Below are 18,593 nucleotides of genomic sequence, written 5' to 3'. Positions count from 1 at the left end.
GCAGCCTCCAGCTGCTGGAGCCACGCCCCCACATACCCGAGGAGGGTCTGCCACAAGGGCTGGGGGTTGGGTTTCTGCAGAGCCTGGAAGGGTGGGGCCCAAGGGGCTCAGGGTGTGAGTAGGAGCTCAGGGGTGAAGCAGCAGCTTGGAGTGTGGGGAGGGCAGGCACGGGGAGGGGGGGCAGAAATGGGGGGTTCCGGGTGCAGGTCGGAGTTCCAGCCTGGAGTAAGGGGAGGAGACTCTGGGATGGGCTCAGGCCTGGTGCAGGGGTTGAGTCGTGAGCCGCCAGTGGCATGTAGCTCAGGGACCCCAGGACAAGTGAAGGGATGCCGCCCTCCCCCGGCCATTGCTCCACAGCCGGAGCCCCCGGGGCTCCCCCACGCTGAAGGAACGTGCCAGTGGGGGGCTGGGAGGCGCACAGCGCCGGGCAGGGAGCCTGGCCCGCTCCGCCACCCACTGAACCGTTCCCGGTCTGAGCAGCCACTGCCCGGGGCCCCTGGCCAGGCAGCTGTGCGGGCGGGGACCAGACCCCCAGCGAGCCTCGCCGCAGCCCATTGGGCGAGTGGCCCTCCAGGGGCTGCGCCCCGCCGCGAGCGCCTTTCTCCATCGCCCCCCCCCCCCCCCGGCCGTTCCAGCGTCGCCATGGCAGCGGCGGTTGGGCGGCTCGCGCCATGAGCCAGCAGCGCCCGGCGCGGCCCCTCTACTTCCCGTCCCTCTACGACCGCGCCGCGCCCAGCGCCCCGCTGCCCGACAGCGGCCTGTGGCGGAAGCTCTTCGTGCCGCTGCGCGGGGCCGCGGCCGGGCCGCAGCGGCCCCCGCCCGGCCTGGGGCCCCCGCCCGCCGCCGAGCGCGGCTGCCCGCGCCCCTGGCCGGCCGGACTGGCCCCCCTCCCCTACGAGCCGCTGCGCTTCTTCTGCCCCGCGCCCGGCAGCGGCGCCGCCCCCGGGCAGCAGCCGGACGGCGAGATCTGCGAGCTGGGCATCCGCCTCAAGGAGCTGGAGCTGCTGGCGCTGACCGGGGACGGCTCCGACCCGCAGCAGTGTGCGTGCCCCCCCCCCCCCGCAGAGCCTCTCCCGCCTTTTCCTGCTGGGCTGGGGCGCAGAGCCCTCGCTCCCTGGGCGCCCACCACCAGCCCATGCACCCCCCCCCCCGCCCCTCACAGGAGCTGGCTGCCTGGAGGCGCCCCCTAGGGCCAGGGCCACATGATCCCTTTGGGGCACAACGCCTGGGGCCTGCAAAAAGATAGAGTTGCCAGGTGTCCGGTTTTGAACGGGACAGTCCGGTATCAGTCCGGGAAACAACTTGAGAAAATACCAGACATAGAAATGCCCGGTGTTTTCTAATTCGCTTTTATTATTATCATCAGTATCAGTGCGTGGTGCCTGGCTGGTAGACGTGCTCAGGCTGCATGAGCGTGTCTACCAGCCAGGCAATACGCAGCTACGCAGTAGAGAGGGGAGCGGGCTGGGGAGGGATGGAATCCCCTGGGGCTGGACTCACTCATGTTCCGCCAGGACCATGTGCAGGACGAGCAGCACCCCGGGATCTGCGTGTGCCCCGGCCAGCCCCGCTCCCCGCCGGACGGTTATTTCCACCCCCCCGGCCAGCCCCGCTCCCCGCCGCACGGTTATTTCCACCCCCCCGGCCAGCCCCGCTCCCCGCCGCACGGTTATTTCCACCCCCCCCCCCCCCCCGGCCAGCCCCGCTCCCCGCCGCACGGTTATTTCCACCCCCCGGCCAGCCCCGCTCCCCGCCGGACGGTTATTTCCACCCCCCCCCCCGGCCAGCCCCGCTCCCCGCCGCACGGTTATTTCCACCCCCCGGCCAGCCCTGCTTCCCGCCAGTCAGTTCTCACTACCCCCCCATCTCTTCCAGCAAGCCCTGCTCCCCCCAATCTCCTCCCGGTCCTCTCCCCCCCACCTCCCCATCTGAGATCAAGTGTGTCCAGTATTTTTTTTTAAGCCATCTGGTAACCTTACAAAAAACCCATAATTGTGACTTGAAAATAAGAAAACTGATAAATCAAACTTATGTTGCTCTCTTTAGTCAATAAACAATATACATGTCTACATCATCTGATTGACAGGCCTTCGGTTAGGAGAGTGCCCCTTGATTCCCTCCTGTCTGTGACCAAACATGCCCTTAAACAGGACAGCACCTTTTGAACAGACTGCGTGCAACTTCCTCCCCTCATAGCACTCAGTGTTTTGAGAGGTGCTCCGGGTTGCTTCCATCTCCAAAAATGCTCATGATGCCCCCCCCCCCAAAAGGGCTAGATGCAAAAACAATAACAGTGTTCCCCCCCACCACTCCCTTGTGGGAACATCATTGTCTTTTGTTGAACATAGAAGGAGATATGAAAGGGAAATGACTGTCTCTTACGACTGTACCAGTCGATATGTAAAAGATATATTTAATAAGAAAACATTGGCAAGGAAATGTGGATATTTATTGATAATGTTTCTCAGACCTCAACTGAACCCATTACAGAGTATGAAGGGCTGAACTGCCCCTAGAGTTTGTCTTAAAATACAGATGCATTCAGCAGCAGGTCAATATAGAAACCAGCACAGGTCAGTAGTGCCCTGATACTAAAAGCTAGTGGTGAAATGCCTTTGATGTTTTCATTTCTGTTCCAAAATTAGCAAAATGTCCACAAGAATTAAAAAGAAGCATTGCTGATAAAAAAAAAAAAAAACGTTGGCAGTCACCAGCACACATTCTGCACAAAGATTCTCATCTCTTCCTAAAAGAAGAATCAGGTTGGCAGGGAGAACGAATATTTCAGAAGTGCTGAAGTCACACAATAACTGAACAGAAAATTTAAATCCATAAGAGACAAAATCTTTAAATATATGCAAGAAATTATAACATGTAGCTTTAATTCAATTACTTTACCTAAGAACAAAGTAATGGATATTGTGTGTCAAAATAGTGGATACCTTTTCCCACTAACATCTGATTATTTTTAGTGTGTTGTAGCAGTATACTTAGTTTCATATGACAGTGGGAGGTTTTTTTCTGAAAATATTACGTAGTTACATGTTTGTACTAGTTAATATTAATATTATGTTCCATTTCTATCTAGATAAACTTCTGAAGGCACTAAAAGATGAAAAAGTTCAAGGCATTAGGACAAGGCGGAATCTGAACAAACAGACACCTACATCATCATAAGGATTATTTCAGTTAGCTGTTCTGTCATTCAGTTACAGCATTTTAATGGACTCTGTATAATAGATTGCTTTACTGATTATATGCTGTTCAGTTATATTGCCAAGTTGGAAATTTACTGTATGTATTCTCTACTTGGCTTTTTGTTCTTTATTGGTCCAATATTGAATATTTTAAATACATAAAATACTAGTTTTGGGCAGTAATCTTTATATGAAAACCTGGCATCTAATCTTCATGTTTCAGTTTGAGAGCTTATCTTTATCACCTGGTGTCAAGGCCAAATCCCTACTCTGGCATGATGAATGCAGTAGTGCGGGCCCGCAAAAGTACCCCAAAACCTTATCTTTCCAGGCTTTGGTATAAAACTTCCCCCAAAACTCTTAAAAACCTAGCTTTTGGTGATAAAAATCCACTACCACCACCCAAGTAATAGTAAGAAAACCAAGGAAGAGATCACTTGGGAAATCTCAGCCCTATAGTAAAACCAGGACACAAAAATTAAACAATATCAGATTAATAAAAAAAAAAAAAAATTTTGTTATCACCACAATACTCCTGTTACAAGCATAATGACTAGATGGAAAAGTCACCAATTAATACACTCATGGGGAACCCTCATGGGCCAAAAGCTTAGTTACAAAGGAGAGGAAAACCCATTTTTAAATGCATAGACATCAGATTTCCATTCCCAAACCAAAAAACAATAAAACCTAACAGATTTATCTAAACTTTTCCCTATTTACAGATAGTGAAGAGTCTTTTCTTAGAGAGAGAGACATATCTGTCTCCCTCAGTATCTGTAGAGAAACTGCCCAGAGACAAAGGAGGGAAAACCAAAAATTCCTTTGTCCCAGTTTGAAATTCTTATCTACATTTCTATTGGCTGCCTGCTACCTGGTTAGATAAAGGACATAGTTAACCTCTTAGTCTCCAGGCTACTGGCCATCCCTCATGATCATCACACCTGGGCACAGACTTTTACAAATTTGCCAAGGTATATTACTGAAGGCAAAGGGCACTGCATAGTGCCTTCCTCAGAAATACTCAGAATTTAACACTGCTGTAGACAGGATATTAGTCCAGTGATCCAGCATGGCAAAATCCCATGTTCTTATAGCAGAGAAAGCATAATTCTAAGGTACCACACTGTTCCCCAAAATACATACTAAGGACACGAATACTTTCCCCAGTGATGCATAATATCATGTAATACCCAAACTTATCTAACTTCCCATAAAAATATCACCTCCTTCCATCCTAGCCTGGCTCTGCTCCCCAGCATGAACTATTTCCCACTAACAATAAACAGCAATGTCAGGATTTTAGGGTGTAGGTGGATAGGGGTTCCCATGAGAAGGAAGACATCCCATTTACTGTACAGCAATCCCCCTAAAGCTTAGAATGTTGGTCAATACCTAGACGGCATACAAGACAGGTTTTTCCTTGTCCTAAAAAGCTATTCCTCGTGGATCTGACAGATTTTTTGTACTAGATTCAGCAATGCATTCATCTGCACTAAAAATATGTCCGTCATAATATGAAGCGTTAAGAGGAGAGAGACGAAAATAAATGTATGGCCACTTTGTTCTAGCTGCCTTGACTCATTAGATTTGTATAGGTAGAGCATGTTCAAAAATCATTTAAAATAGCATGATGTAGTCAATGTGACAATGGAAAAAAATATTGGTGAACTAAAAAGAATATTACCATGACTGCAGGTTCATGAATCCCTGGCTACTCAAACCATTCATGACTGAGTACAGTACAATGGTGTGAAAGTTAAGAAAAAGCTCCTTGCGGACAAAGCCAGTTTGATATTTACAGTACAGAAGAGGAAGAATCATTTTGTGATTAAAGCATAGGACTTAAAGTTCAGGTCTACTCTACTCCTAACTCTGCCACAGACTTGTTTTTTTGATCTTGGTCAAGTCACAGCCACATATTCAATAGTACTTAGTATCTGAATGTCAGGCGATAGGTGTTTAAAGAAGAGCACTCAGAGGCCATTAGTTGAAGATTTTAGCTATAATTTCTGCCTGTGTCCTCATCTGTAAAATGAGGACAATATTATGTACCTTAGGTAATCGCAGGGCTCAGTTAATTAAATGTTAGCAATAACATAGACCCTTTTATGTGAGAAGCTCTATATAACTAAAAAGTATAGGGCTTTTTTCTTAAAGTTATTTTATGAAACTCATGTTTTACTATTTTAGTGTTTGATTGGGGTTTTATCTTTTTTTATTACCTGAGCCATAATAGATGTACTTGTCCATTAAAGGCATGTGGCATTTTAGAGCAATAATGTCCTGGTACAAAGAGATTAAGCTGTCAATTGGTGAGCAAAAGCAGAGACAGGGAGATTAAAGGCCAAGAAAATAGCTACAATAAGTGCACAGAGCTGCTGACTGTGAGTCCACGAAGAGCATGAGGAAGAAACCAAGAAGGAAATCTGATTAGCTAGAATTGTCTGACTTCTTGTAGGAAATAAGATAATTTTTTCTTATCCTGGTGCATGTTCACTAGATGGCAGCATGACCAATAACTTCAGCTCACGGAGGGACTTTACAGTGCAATAAAGCAATTTAATATGTCAAAACCATCATCATTCCACCATGGGACTAAGAAAGTCAACATACTGTGTTCAACCCATTTTTGGGATAGGAGACTTTCTGAACTCAGGAACGGACACAAACAGCACATTAAAGGTTGAACCTCCCAAATCCAGGACTCTAGTCCAGCAACATCCATGGTCTGGCAGGGCCACTGATGTTACTGGACCAAAGAGTCCCAGAGTCGGGAGCAGAACCCAGTTGGAGAACACAGGGGTGGGGAGCCCTGGCTGCGCCAGCAGTGATTGGGCCAGGTGGTGGCTGGGGCCCCAGAATCAGTGGGACCAGGTAGTGAATGGGGAGCCCCCATCCCAGCCAGGACACCTCTGTTGTCCACTGGGGCAGGCGGGGAATGAGGAGCCCATAATTCAAACTACCTACTCTGTGCTGCGTGTAGCCGCGGCACGGAGTTCGGACTAAGAGGGATTTAAAAATGGTGGCACCCGGGAAGATGCAAATGAAGCCCGGGATATTTAAATCCCGGGCTTCATTTGCAACTCCGGTTGCCTTCATTTGCCTACCTAGCTTGAACTACCAAGCTAGTGAAGACATACCCATGAAGCATAGTTAATAAGCTCACTTGAAAATACAAGCATATTTGAAGAACTACTGGCATGTACTTGCCTGTAATCCCCATATTGACTGGTTACACTTCACCTCAGGATGGGATGCAGAGAAAAATTTCTTGATACCTTAAATGACTGCTTCTTGGAGCAACTGATACTGGAACCCACAAGGGGAGAGGCAATTCTTGATTTAATCCTAAGTGGAGCACAGGATCTGGTCCAAGAGGTTGCAAATAGTGACCATAATGTAATAAAATTTAACATCCCTGTGGTGGGAAAAAACACCTCAGCAGCCCAACACTGTGGCATTTATTTTTAGAAAGGGGAACAACACAAAAAAGGGAGGTTAGTTAAACAAATTAAAAGGTACAGAAATTAAATACAGAAATACAAAAAAATCCCTGTGAGCTGCATGGAAACTTTTCAAAGACACCATAATAGAGGCCCAGCTTAAATGTATACCCCAAATTAAACACAGTAAAAGAACCAGAAAAGTGCCACTGTGGCTTAACAACCAAGTGAAAGAAGCAGTGAGAGATAAAAAGTATGGCTGTCAATTAGTGGATGTTAACGCTGCGATTAACGCAAAGCAGAATTAACACATTAAAAAGAATTAACTCATGTTGGTGATCTGAAGAAGTGGGTCTGCCCCATGAAAGCTCATCACCTAATAAACTATCATGTTAGTCTTTAAAGTGCTACATGACTGCTTTTTTTGGTTCATCACAGAGGTCTGCAAACCAGCATAAGCTCTGGTACCGTGCAGTAATGCAAACCACCACCAGAGGGCGCATGGAAAAACAAAGCAGCCAAGAAAGGAGGAAAAAAACCTGAAGATGTGGTTCCAGCTCCAATGGAGAAAAGTAAACAAGAAAAGTGAAGACCCTGGCACCCGTCCCTCTCTCCTTCCAGGTGACCATATATAAAAAAAACATCCTGGGGTGGAGGGGCTTGCCCAAACTTTCTCCAAACCCCCACCCGGCAGTGCTCACCCAATCACCCAAGCCACCCTCTCTTTTCCTCCTGGGGCTGGGACTGACCCTCCCCCAATATCTGATTCTGGAGCTGTCCCCCCTCCTGAACGCTGCACTGATCATGGGGGGGGTCTACCCCCCCCCCCCCCAGCCCAGTGGCTGACCCCTTTCCTAAGCTTTGGGGGCTATCCCCCACCCCTGAGCCCTATATCACTTGCAGTTGGGGTCTGAGCCCCTCCTCCCCCAAACTGCACTGCCCATGGCAAAGTCTACCCCCCTCCAGTCCTGTGCTGATAGGGCTGGGCTAAAAAAGGACTCATTTGAATAGGCCACAAATATATTGATTATATAGAAGAATTTAAGTTCAGCTTTCATGATAGAATTTGCACTAAAATACTTCAGTGAGGTGAACTGAAGGGGTTTTTTTACAGTGTAAATGTTTTGTAATAAAAAATAAATATAAAGTGAGCACTATACACTTTGTATTCTGTGTTGCAATTGAAATCAATATATTAGAAGATGTAGAAACATCCAAAAATATTTAAATATATAGTATTATGTATTGTTTTACTATATGCTTAATTTTTTTAATCACGCAATTAATCGTGATTAATTTTTTTTAATCACTTGACAGCCCTAATAAAAAGACATCTTTTAAAAAGTGGAATCAAATCCTAGTGAGGAAAATAGAAAGGAGCATAAAATTTGTCAAATTAAGTATAAAAATGTAATAAGAAAGACAAAAAAGAGTTTGAAGAACAGCTAGCCAAAAACTCAAAAAGTAATAGCAAAATGCTTTTAAGTACATCAGAAGCCGGCTAACCAACCAGTGGGACCCTTGGATGATTGAGATGCTAGAGGAGCACTCAAAGATGATAAAGTTATTGTGGAGAAAGTAAATTATTCTTTGCTTCCATGTTCACGGCTGAGGATATTGGGGAGATTCCCAAATCTGAAACATTATTTTTATGTGACAAATCTCAGGAATTGCCCCAGATTGAGGTGTCATTAGAGGAGGTTTTGGAACAAATTGATAAACTTAACAGTAACAAGCCACCAGGACCAGATGGCATTCACCCAAGAGTTCTAAAAGAACTCAAATGTGAAATTGCAGAACTATTAACTGTGGTTTGTAACTTATCCTTTAAATCAGCTTCTGTAAGCTAATGACCGGAAGAAAGCTAATGTGACGCCAATATTTTAAAAGAGCTCAAGAGGTGATCCTGGCAATTACAGACCAATAAGTCTAACGTCAGTACTGGGCAAATTAGTTGAAACTATAGTAAAGAATAGAGTTGCCAGACACATAGATGAACATAATTTGTTGGGGGAAAGTCAACATGGTTACTGTAAAGCAAAATCATGCCTTACTAATCTGCTAGAATTCTTTGAGGAGGTCAACAAACTTGTGGACAAAGGGGATCCAGTGGACATAGTATACTTAGATTTCCAGAAAGCCTCTGACAAGGTCCCTCACCAAAGGATCTTAAGTAAAGTAAGTTGTCATGGATTAATCCTTTCGTGGATTGATAACTGGTTAAAAGACAGGAAACAAAGGATAGGAATAAATGGTCAGTTTTCTGAGTGGACAGACGTAACTTGTGGGGTCCCCCAAGGGTCTGTCCTGGCACTAATCCTATTCAATTTATAAACAAATGATCTAGAGAAAGGGGTAAACAGTGAGGCTGCAAAATTTGCAGATGATACTAAACTGCTCAAGATAGCTAAGACCAAAGCAGACTGTGAAGAGCTTCAAAAAGATCCCACCAAACTAAGTGACTGGGCAACAAAATGACAAATGAAATTTAATGCTGATAAATATAAAGTAATGCACATTGGAAAAAAATAATCCCAACTATACATTCAATATGCTGGATACTAATTTAGTTACGACTACTCAAGAGAGAGATCTTGGAGTCATTGTGGATAGTTCTCTGAAAACATCCACTCAGTGTGCAACGGCAGTCAAAAAAGTAAATAGAATGTTAGGAATCATTTTAAAAGGCATAGAGAATAAGACAGAGAATATCTTATTGCCTCTATATAAAACCATGGCACACGCACATATTGAATACTGCATACAGATGTGGTCATCTCTTCTCAAAAAAGATAAATTGGCATTGGAAATGGTTCAGAAAAGGGCAACAATAATGATTAGGGGTTTGGAATGGGTCCCATATGAAGAGAGACTAATAAGAATTGGATTAAGGAGGGATATGATAGAGGTCTATACAATCATGACTGGTGTGGGAAAATGAATAAGGAAAACGTATTTATTTATTCCCACAATATAATAATTAGGTGGTCACCAAATGCAATTAATAGGCAGCAGGCTTAAAACAAAGAAAAGGACAGTTTTCTTCACTCAGCATACAGTCATCCTGTGGAACTCCTCGCCAGAGGATTTTGTGAAGACTAGGACTTTAACTGGGTTCAAAAAAGAGCTAGATAGATTCATGGAGGTTGGGTCTATCAATGGCTATTAGCCAGGATGGGTAGGAATGGTGTCCCTAGCCTCTGTTTCTCTGAAAGTGGGTGACATGGAAGGGATCACATGAGGATTGCCTGTTGTGTTCCGTCCCTCTGGGGCATCTGGTACTGGCCACTGTCAGCAGACAGGGTACGAGGCTGGATGGACCTTTGGTCTGACCCAGTATGACTGTTCTTATGTCCTTATGTTCAGTGTGTGTGTCTATAAACTTCATGCTAGTTCTTCATTTTGAATACAATTGTGTTAATGACCCATGGAAACAAAAGAGCCAACATTAATGACATCAGCAGGATTATTTATACATGCAAAATTTGTTTCTATTTTTCTTTCCTGTTTTCCTTGGATTTTGTTACAAATAAATTGGTCTTAATTATGGTGGTGCATAGTACATTTTTCTTGTTATACTACACTAGAAGGCTTACCTGGCATTGCTGGGTGCTTCCAGGCAGGGGGCTGGCAGTGGAGGAGGTAGGTGCCGGAGTCAGGGCAGGGTCTTGCGGATGGGGAGCTCAGAGTAGGAGGTCAATGGTATGGGAGGGTGCGAGAGAATAGGTTGGGGGGCAGTGAGGAGGGGCTGAGGGCAAGAGCTGGCGGGGGGTAGCAGTCAGGGCAGAAGGGAGGAGAGGCTCAAAGCAGGAGGTGGGATTGTTCTCTGGCTTCTCCCTGGGGGCAACCTATGGCAGCAGAAATTAGACTCATAGACTTTAAGGTCAGAAGAGACCATTATGATCATCTAGTCTGACCCCCTGCACAGTGCAGGCCACAGAATCTCACCCACCCCTCCCAGAATAATCCTCTTACCTATATCTCAGATATTGAAGCCTTCAAATACTTTGAAGACCCCAAGATGCAGAGAATCCTCTAGCTGTGATCTGTACCCCATGCTACAGAGGAAGGCGAAAAACCTCCAGGGCCTCTGCCAATCTACCCTGGAGGAAAATTCCTTCCCGACCCCAAATATGGCGATCAGCTAAACCCTGAGCATGTGGGCAAGACTCATTAGCCAGACACCCAGAAAGTTCTCTAGTAATTCCTATCATCCCTCCAGTGACCTATTTCCCACTGATAATGAATGGTCAATTAGTTACCAAGAACATGTTATCTCATCAAACCATCCCCTTCATAAACCCATCTAGTTTAATCTTGAAGCCAGATAGATCTTTTGTCCCCACTACTTCCCTTGGAAGGCTGTTCCAGAACCTCACTCCTCTAATGGTTAGAAACCTTCATCTAATCTCAAGTCTAAACTTCCTACTAGCCATCTTATATCCATTTGTTCTTGTGTCCACATTGGTATTAAGCTTAAATAATTCCTCTCCCTCCCTGGTATTTATCCCTCTAATATATTTAAAAAGTGCAATCATGTCCCCCCTCAGCCTTCTTTTGGTTAAGGTAAACAAGCCAAGCTCCTTGAGTCTCCTTTCATAAGACAGGTTTTCCATTCCTCGGATCATCCTAGTGGCCCTTCTTTGTACCTGTTCCAGTTTGAATTCATCCTTCTTAAACATGGGAGACCAGAACTGCACACAGTATTCCAAATGGGGTCTCAACAATGCCTTGTATAATGGCACTAACACCTCCTTATCCCTACTGGAAATACCTCGCCTAATACATCCTAAGACCGTATTAGCCTTTTTCATGGCCATGTCACAATGGCGGCTCATAGTCATTCTATAATCAACCAGGACTCCGAGGTCCTTCTCCTCCTCTGTTACTTCCAACTGATGTGTCCCCAGCTTATAACTAAAATTCTTGTTATTAATCCCTAAATGCATAACCTTACACTTCTCACTATTAAATTTCATCCTATTCCTATCACTCCAATTTACAAGATCATCCAGATCTTCCTGTATGATATCCCGATCCTTTTCTGAATTGACAATAGCTCCCAACTTTGTGTCATCCGCAAATTTTATTAGGACACTTCCACTTTTGGTGCCAAGATCAGCAATAAAAAGATTAAATAAAATTAGCCCCAAAACTAATCCCTGAGGAACTCCGCTAGTAACCTTCCTCCAACCTGACAGTTCACCTTTCAATATGACCCGCTGTAGTCTCCCCTTTAACCAGTTGCTTATCCACCTCTCAACTTTCATATTAATCCCTATCATTTCCAATTTAACCAATAATTCCCCATGTGATACTGTATCAAATGCCTCACTAAAGTCGAGGTAGATTAGATCCACTGCATTTCCTTTATCTAAAAAATCTGTTACTTTCTCAAACAAGGAGATCAGGTTGGTTTGGCACGATCTACCTTTTGTAAAACCATGTTGTAATTGGTCCCAATTGCCATTAGCCTCAATGTCTCTAACTACTTTCTCCTTCAACATTTTTTCCAGGATCTTACATACTACAGATGTCAAACTAACAGGCCTATAGTTACCCAGTTCGCTTTTTTTCCCTTTCTTAAAAATCGGAACTATATTAGCAATTCTCCAGTCAAATGGTACAACCCCTGAGTTTAGAGATTTATTAAAAAATTTTGCTAATGGACTTGCAAGTTCCTTTAATATTCTTGGATGAAGATTATCTGGGCCCCCCGATTTACTCCCATTAAGCTGTTCAAGTTTGGCTTTTACCTCGGATATGGTAATATCTACCTCCATATCTTTAGTCCCATTTGTTAAGTTACCATTATCCCTAAGCTCTTCATTAGCCTCATTAAAGACTGAAGCAAAGTATTTGTTCAAATATTGGGCCATTCCTAGATTATTCTTAACCTCCACTCCATCCTTAGTAATTAGCGGTCCTACTTCTTCTTTTTTTGTTTTTTCCTATTTATATGGCTATAAAACCTTTTACTATTGGTTTCAATTCCCTTTGCAAGGTCCAACTCTACCTGACTTTTAGCCTTTCTCACTTTGTCCCTACATGCTCTAACCTCAATAAGATAGATTTCTTTACTGATCCCTCCCATTTTCCACTCCTTATATGCTTTCTGCTTTTTCTTAATCACCTCTCTGAGATGCTTGCTCATCCAGCTTGGTCTAACACACCTGCCTATAAATTTTTTCCCTTTTCTTGGGATACAGGCTTCTGACAGCTTCTGCAACTTTAACTTAAAATAATTCCAGGCCTCCTCCACTTAAAAATCCATAATTTCTTTAGTCCAATCAACTTCCCTAACTAATTTCCTTAATTTATTAAAGTTAGCCCTTTTGAAATCAAAAACCCTAGTCTCAGATTTATTTTTGTTTATCCTTCCATTTAATTTGAACTGAATTAGCTCATGATCACTCGAGCCAAGGTTGTCTCCTACAACCATTTCATCTATGAGGTCCTCGCTACTCACCAAAATGAAATCTAAAATAGCATCCCCCCTTCTTGGTTCAGCAACTACTTGATGAAGGAATTCATCAGCTATCACATCTAGGAAAATCTGAGCCCTATTATTATTACTAGCACTTGTTCTCCAGTCTATTTCTGGAAAGTTGAAATCTCCCATAATTACACAGTTTCCATGAGTATTTACTTCATTAAAAACATTAAAGAGGTCTCTATCCATATCCAAATTGGATCCTGGTGGTCTATAACACACCCCAAGCACTATCCCAGGGGAGGATCTGTTAGTTTTCTTTCCCAATGTGATTTTTGCCCAAACAGACTCTGTCTTCTCCATTCCATCACTTTTTATTTCTTTACAATCTACCTCATCTTTGATATACAATGCGACTCCACCACCTTTACCCTTATTTCTGTCTTTCCTAAACAGCACATACCCTTCAATACCTGTACTCCAGTCATGCCTAGTATTCCACCATGTTTCTGTTATTCCTATAATATCTGGTTTCACTTCCTGGACCAATAGCTCTAGTTCCTCCTTTTTGTTACCTAGGCTCCTCGCATTGGTGTACAAACATCTTAATTTTTGCTGTTTGGCCTCATTCACATTCTTTACCCAATTTGGCACGGACGTTATACCTCCAATATGACCTATTAGACTAGTATCCACCCTACCCTTCCTCATGTTCATTCTCCTACCCCCAGCTATATCCTTTCTTACTTCGTTTTCCTCCCTCTCAGTGTTAAAATCTGGCGTAGAGATTACCTGGGCATCTCCCAACCGTCTCCCCCAAATTCCTAGTTTAAAGCTCTCTTAATCAGTTGAGCCAGCCTCCATCCTAGAAGTCTATTTCCCTCCCTACTTAGGTGAAGTCCATCCCTAGAGAACATTCCTCTGTCCATAAATGCCTCTCAGTGACCATACATCCCAAAGCCCTCCTTATAGCACCACTGCCTAAGCCATCTATTGATCATCATAATCCTGTCACATCTTAGTTGCCCTTCTCTAGGAACAGGCAGAATCCCACTAAAGATCACCTGAGCCTCAATTTCCTTGAGCATCCTCCCCAGCCTAGCATAGTCTCCCTTAATTCGTTCCAGCGAGAATCTAGCCGTATCATTTGTTCTTACATGAAGGATGATCAATGGATTCCTTCCTGCTCCCTTAATAATCCTCTTCAACCTCAGTTCCACATCTAGTATCTTAGCACCTGGCAGACAGCACACCCTTCTGTTCTCTGGATCAGCTCTGGTTACAGGCCTGTCTATTCTTCTCAATAAGGAGTCCCCTATCACATAGACCTGCCTTTTCCTAGTGACAGTGAAATTCTCTGGTCTATCTCTAGTTTCCTCTGGCTGCAAGTCCTTGCCATTCCTATTTTCCCTTGTAATCCTCTTTAACCCATCCTGTATCCTCCTAATGCTCATTATTGGTGTTGTCTCCATTAAGTCTTCCCCTTTATCTATTGGACTAGCCACTCTTCTCTTCTTCCTTACCCTTCCATCTTCATTATCTACCTGCTGTACCCCTTCTTCATTCTCCAGCTCCACATACCTGTTCTTGAGCTCTATTTTTCCTTCACTGACCCATCTTTTCCTCTGCCTGGTTCTCTGAGTCACATGCTTCCACTGTCCATTTTCTTCGCCCAGCAGTCCCCCCTCTGAGGCCCTTGATCCTGCTTCCATCTGCACACCTTTCTGCCAGCTTGTCCTCGGTTGCAGGGCAAACTCTCCTTCCCCCCACCCCCCAGCCTCGCTGGGGGGGGGGGTGTTTCTCCCTCCCATAGGGCAGCAGGGGGCTCTTCCTCCTTCACCCCCCCCTTCTGCCCCGGCTACATGCACTCTCCCTCCTTCCTTACCCCCACCCAGACCAGCCTGCGGGGGCTTGCTCTCGCTCCCTCCCCCCACCCCCACAGCTGGGCAGGGGGCCCCACTCATCTTTTCTGGTGACAGGCAAGATGGCAGAGCCCAAGCCTTGCTGGCTGATCCCTTGGTGCTACAGCTGCCTCCAGTGGACACACTGCAGGATAGTTCTCCTTTGCAGGTTTCCTGCTCCCAATGGCTGCTTTTGTAACCTGTGTAACCCACTGTCCCATGTAGTAGCACTTACAGTGAGAGAGAAGAACAAGGGAGCTCTACAGCCTAGGCTCAGTGCCAGCTGGTTTTATACCTCAAGCAGTAGCAGCTTGTACACTAAGCTCCCGATGTCCCATGTTCAAATCTTCCTGGTGGCGGATTAACACTCTCACGTTATGTTCCTCAGAATAGCAGCCCCTCCTTTTGCATATTATGGAAAATTGTCCTTTTCCCGGGGCTTCTGGTTCTCCTGGCACAACCAAATCCGGACTTTGCTTTAAGTTGGGAGGAGAGGAAACTACATAGCAAATTTGGTGTCTCTAGTTCTTACTGTTTAGGAGTTCTTGAACAAACTAACAGAGACACACTTTAAATTATATATCTATAGATAGATAATATATACATGCAAACCTTATGTTTTTCATTTTATTTTTAGATATCATTAAAAGATGTGAACTTTGTTTACATTGTTTTTGTCTCATATGGACAGTAGAAAGGGCATCTAGACATTTAAAGTTTGTGTCTCTCGGGCCAGTTTTGCAAAGCTTCTCCTTGTGAATCAACCAATCCATCTGCACTGCATTCAGGAAAGTAACAATTTGGACCAAGGTTTTGATTCACGGGCAACGTTTTCAAAATGTCAACAAGGTATCCCCTTTCATTTCTACCTTTTAACAAGTAAAGTTTCTCAAAGAGCAGCTTGTGACCTCTCCACAGCTAACATCAGAGTTGAGTAATGATACCCACCGCTCTGAAAGCAGAGTGTATCCATAGTGATACCTATTGTTTTCTCCATGGAATGCACTGAATTATTTCACTTCAGAAATCTGAAGTGGCTTTGGCTGTTTTCTGGTGGGAACACTTAGATACTAAGACATTTGTAGATGATAAAACATTTGAGCTGTATTTTAATCTACATTGCAAAAAGCAACCAGGTCCACCAGCTTTCAAATCTCTTCCTCTCTTGAATTCACTATGACAAAACATTCTGAACAGAGGCCTCTTCTCACCATCAGGGATCATTAGAGAGTAAAACAGACTTAAACTAAAATTACTTGAATTTATCTTGGAACAGCTGACAGACAAAATCCAAAAGCCTTGTTAAAGTAACATTATCACTTCCATTTTCAAAGAGCTGTGCAGAATTTTAGTCACCTGATTTTTGGAACTTTAGGGCTAATTGCCTACCATCCATTCTTAAAACTAAACAAGAAAATTAAAAACTGTCCCTTCACTCTAGGAAAACTAGCAATTTAGTAGGTGATTGATAACTGAGAACTGGCTTTGATGACAAATAGGAGTCACTTATTGATAACTCAATTACAATCTAGCTGGGATGGCTGTGTGGTTAAGGTGTTGGCCTTGAAAAATCCAGTTGGTTTTCCCGCTCAGGTTCAAATCTGGCTCACAGTGATCCTGTTGGGGGATTTGATAGCAGCCTTGAACTACCTGAAGGGGGATTCCAAAAAGGATGGAGAGAGGCTGTTCTCAGTGGTTGGTTGGGGTTGGTCCTGCTTTGGGCAGGGGGCTGGACTCAATGACCTCCTGAGGTCTCTTCCAGCCCTGGGATTCTATGATTGTGATGGATGGAAGAACAAGGAGCAATGGTCTCAAGTTGCAGTGGGGGAGGTCTAGGTTGGATATTAGGAAAAACTATTTCCCTAGGAGGGTGGGGAAGCACTGGGATGGGTTCCCTAGGGAGGTGGTAGAAACTCCATCCCTAGAGGTTTTTACGTCCTGTCTTGACAAAGCCCAGGCTGGGATGATTTAGTTGGGGTTGGTCCTGCCTAGAGCAGGGGGGTTGGGCTCAATCACCTCCTGAGGTCTCTTCCAGCCCAAGGATTCTAGGATTTCTAGGAGCTGGTAGGTAGGACAAGTTGAAATCTTGAAGCAAGGCATTAACAATACCAGTCAGTGGTGTAGTACCACAGATTTACATAAGACTCTCTTTTTCGATTTTATTTTCATGCTTTTATTCTAGCCCTACTAAGTGGTATAGCATAGACATTAATGCCACACCACTAGGAGGGCTGGGAAAAAACAGCATAAAAATAAAGTAACTAGTGGTGAACTAATTTACAGAGACTTCCCAAAAGCTAGTCTACAGTTCAGAGTTAATGCAGTGTTGTCTGCTGTCAGGGCTTCATGAATGGCCCTATTTTGTGTCTGTCCTGTGGGGGAATTCCCTTTTGGATCCTTCTGGTACAGTTCCAGCCCCTGTATGCCACCAAAGTGAATGGTCAAGGTGAAAAATGTGTTTGCTGCTTGTATTAAACAATGATCTTGTGAGTCAGTTTCCCAGACCCGAAGAAGTGCTCTGTGTAAGCTCAAAATCTTGTCTGTCTCACTCTGTAACCAAAAATGGTTCAATAAAAGCTATGATCAGCCTCCCTTGTCTCACTAATGTCCTGGGACAACGTGGCTCAGCAGTTGCACAGATGACCAATGTCAAGAGTCCCAGAAAAGGAGTGTGAAGGGAATATTATCTGGCAACAGCCCCTCTTCACTGCATGCTCCCTTCAAGAAAAGATCCCTACAAATGTAAATGACTTGCCTTTGCAGCTCCTGCCACTGTCTGCAAGGGGTGATGTGCGTGAAGATAAGGGAAGTAGCCAATTGCAACCAAGATCCCAAATTGATAGGGAAACTCCAGAAAGGAGACTTGCAATCAACAGATCAGCCCTACACTCTGTGATGCTTGCTGGCTGTGCTGTTGTCCTGCACTGTAGGACTGCACACAGCGCCTTGGAGGAAAGAAGACAGCTCACACCTCTGTCTCTTTTAGGTGGATTTTTCAGTCTCACTTGAGTTTTTCCATGTGAGGGGAGCAGCCAGGACCCAGGAGCTCACTCTGTGCTCTTGGAAGCTCTGACCGTTCCAAGAGAGAGGACGGTATCGGAACGTATTCCAGAAGATCACTTAAAATGCTGCACATTCCCTTTCTCAGTTACATGTCTTAGCCTGGGAGGGAGCTAGAAAGGGAAAGAGCTCTGCAGTATAGACATGGCCTCCATCTCCAGCAGGCAGCCAGGGTAGCTCATCTATTGGAAAGGACACATCAGGAACAACCAGTGGGCAAAGCCTATTTTAAAACAATGTTTTATTTCATTTGCCAAATTGCCAAGAAAGAACATTGTGCAACTTCAAATAAGCTAAATCAACTGTCATTAAAATCAAATTCTATGAGAGCATATGCTGTATTCTGCAGCCACGCTACAATTCAGAAGGAAAACAAATCCATTTGGTAATGACCCAAACATGTAACTGGTTATTTGTCAATGATATGCACAATTGTAGCATTAGTACACATCATGATTTTAATCAAAAAGGATACAATTCCTGGATATTTCATTTTAATTGCATAGTATAGTATTAATATTCATTATTCTCTTTCCTTTTAATCTCCAGACTGTCT

At 44.4% G+C, this 18,593-nt stretch overlaps 1 protein-coding gene across 1 annotated transcript; it reads left to right on the top strand.

Moving 5' to 3' along the window:
• Positions 1-305: 305 nt before the first annotated feature.
• Positions 306-4,761, top strand: C5H11orf91 (chromosome 5 C11orf91 homolog). Its single transcript, XM_075927821.2, has 2 exons — positions 306-1,041; positions 3,089-4,761. Exons 1-2 carry the CDS (start codon positions 672-674, stop codon positions 3,175-3,177), a joined length of 459 nt encoding a protein of 152 aa, XP_075783936.1. The 5' UTR covers positions 306-671; the 3' UTR covers positions 3,178-4,761.
• Positions 4,762-18,593: the final 13,832 nt, after the last annotated feature.

The sequence above is a fragment of the Pelodiscus sinensis genome, chromosome 5 (genome assembly GCF_052426305.1).
Source record: "Pelodiscus sinensis isolate ZL-2025 chromosome 5, ASM5242630v1, whole genome shotgun sequence".
Taxonomy (NCBI): Eukaryota; Metazoa; Chordata; order Testudines; family Trionychidae; genus Pelodiscus; species Pelodiscus sinensis.
This window is presented reverse-complemented; position numbering and strand designations above follow the sequence as displayed.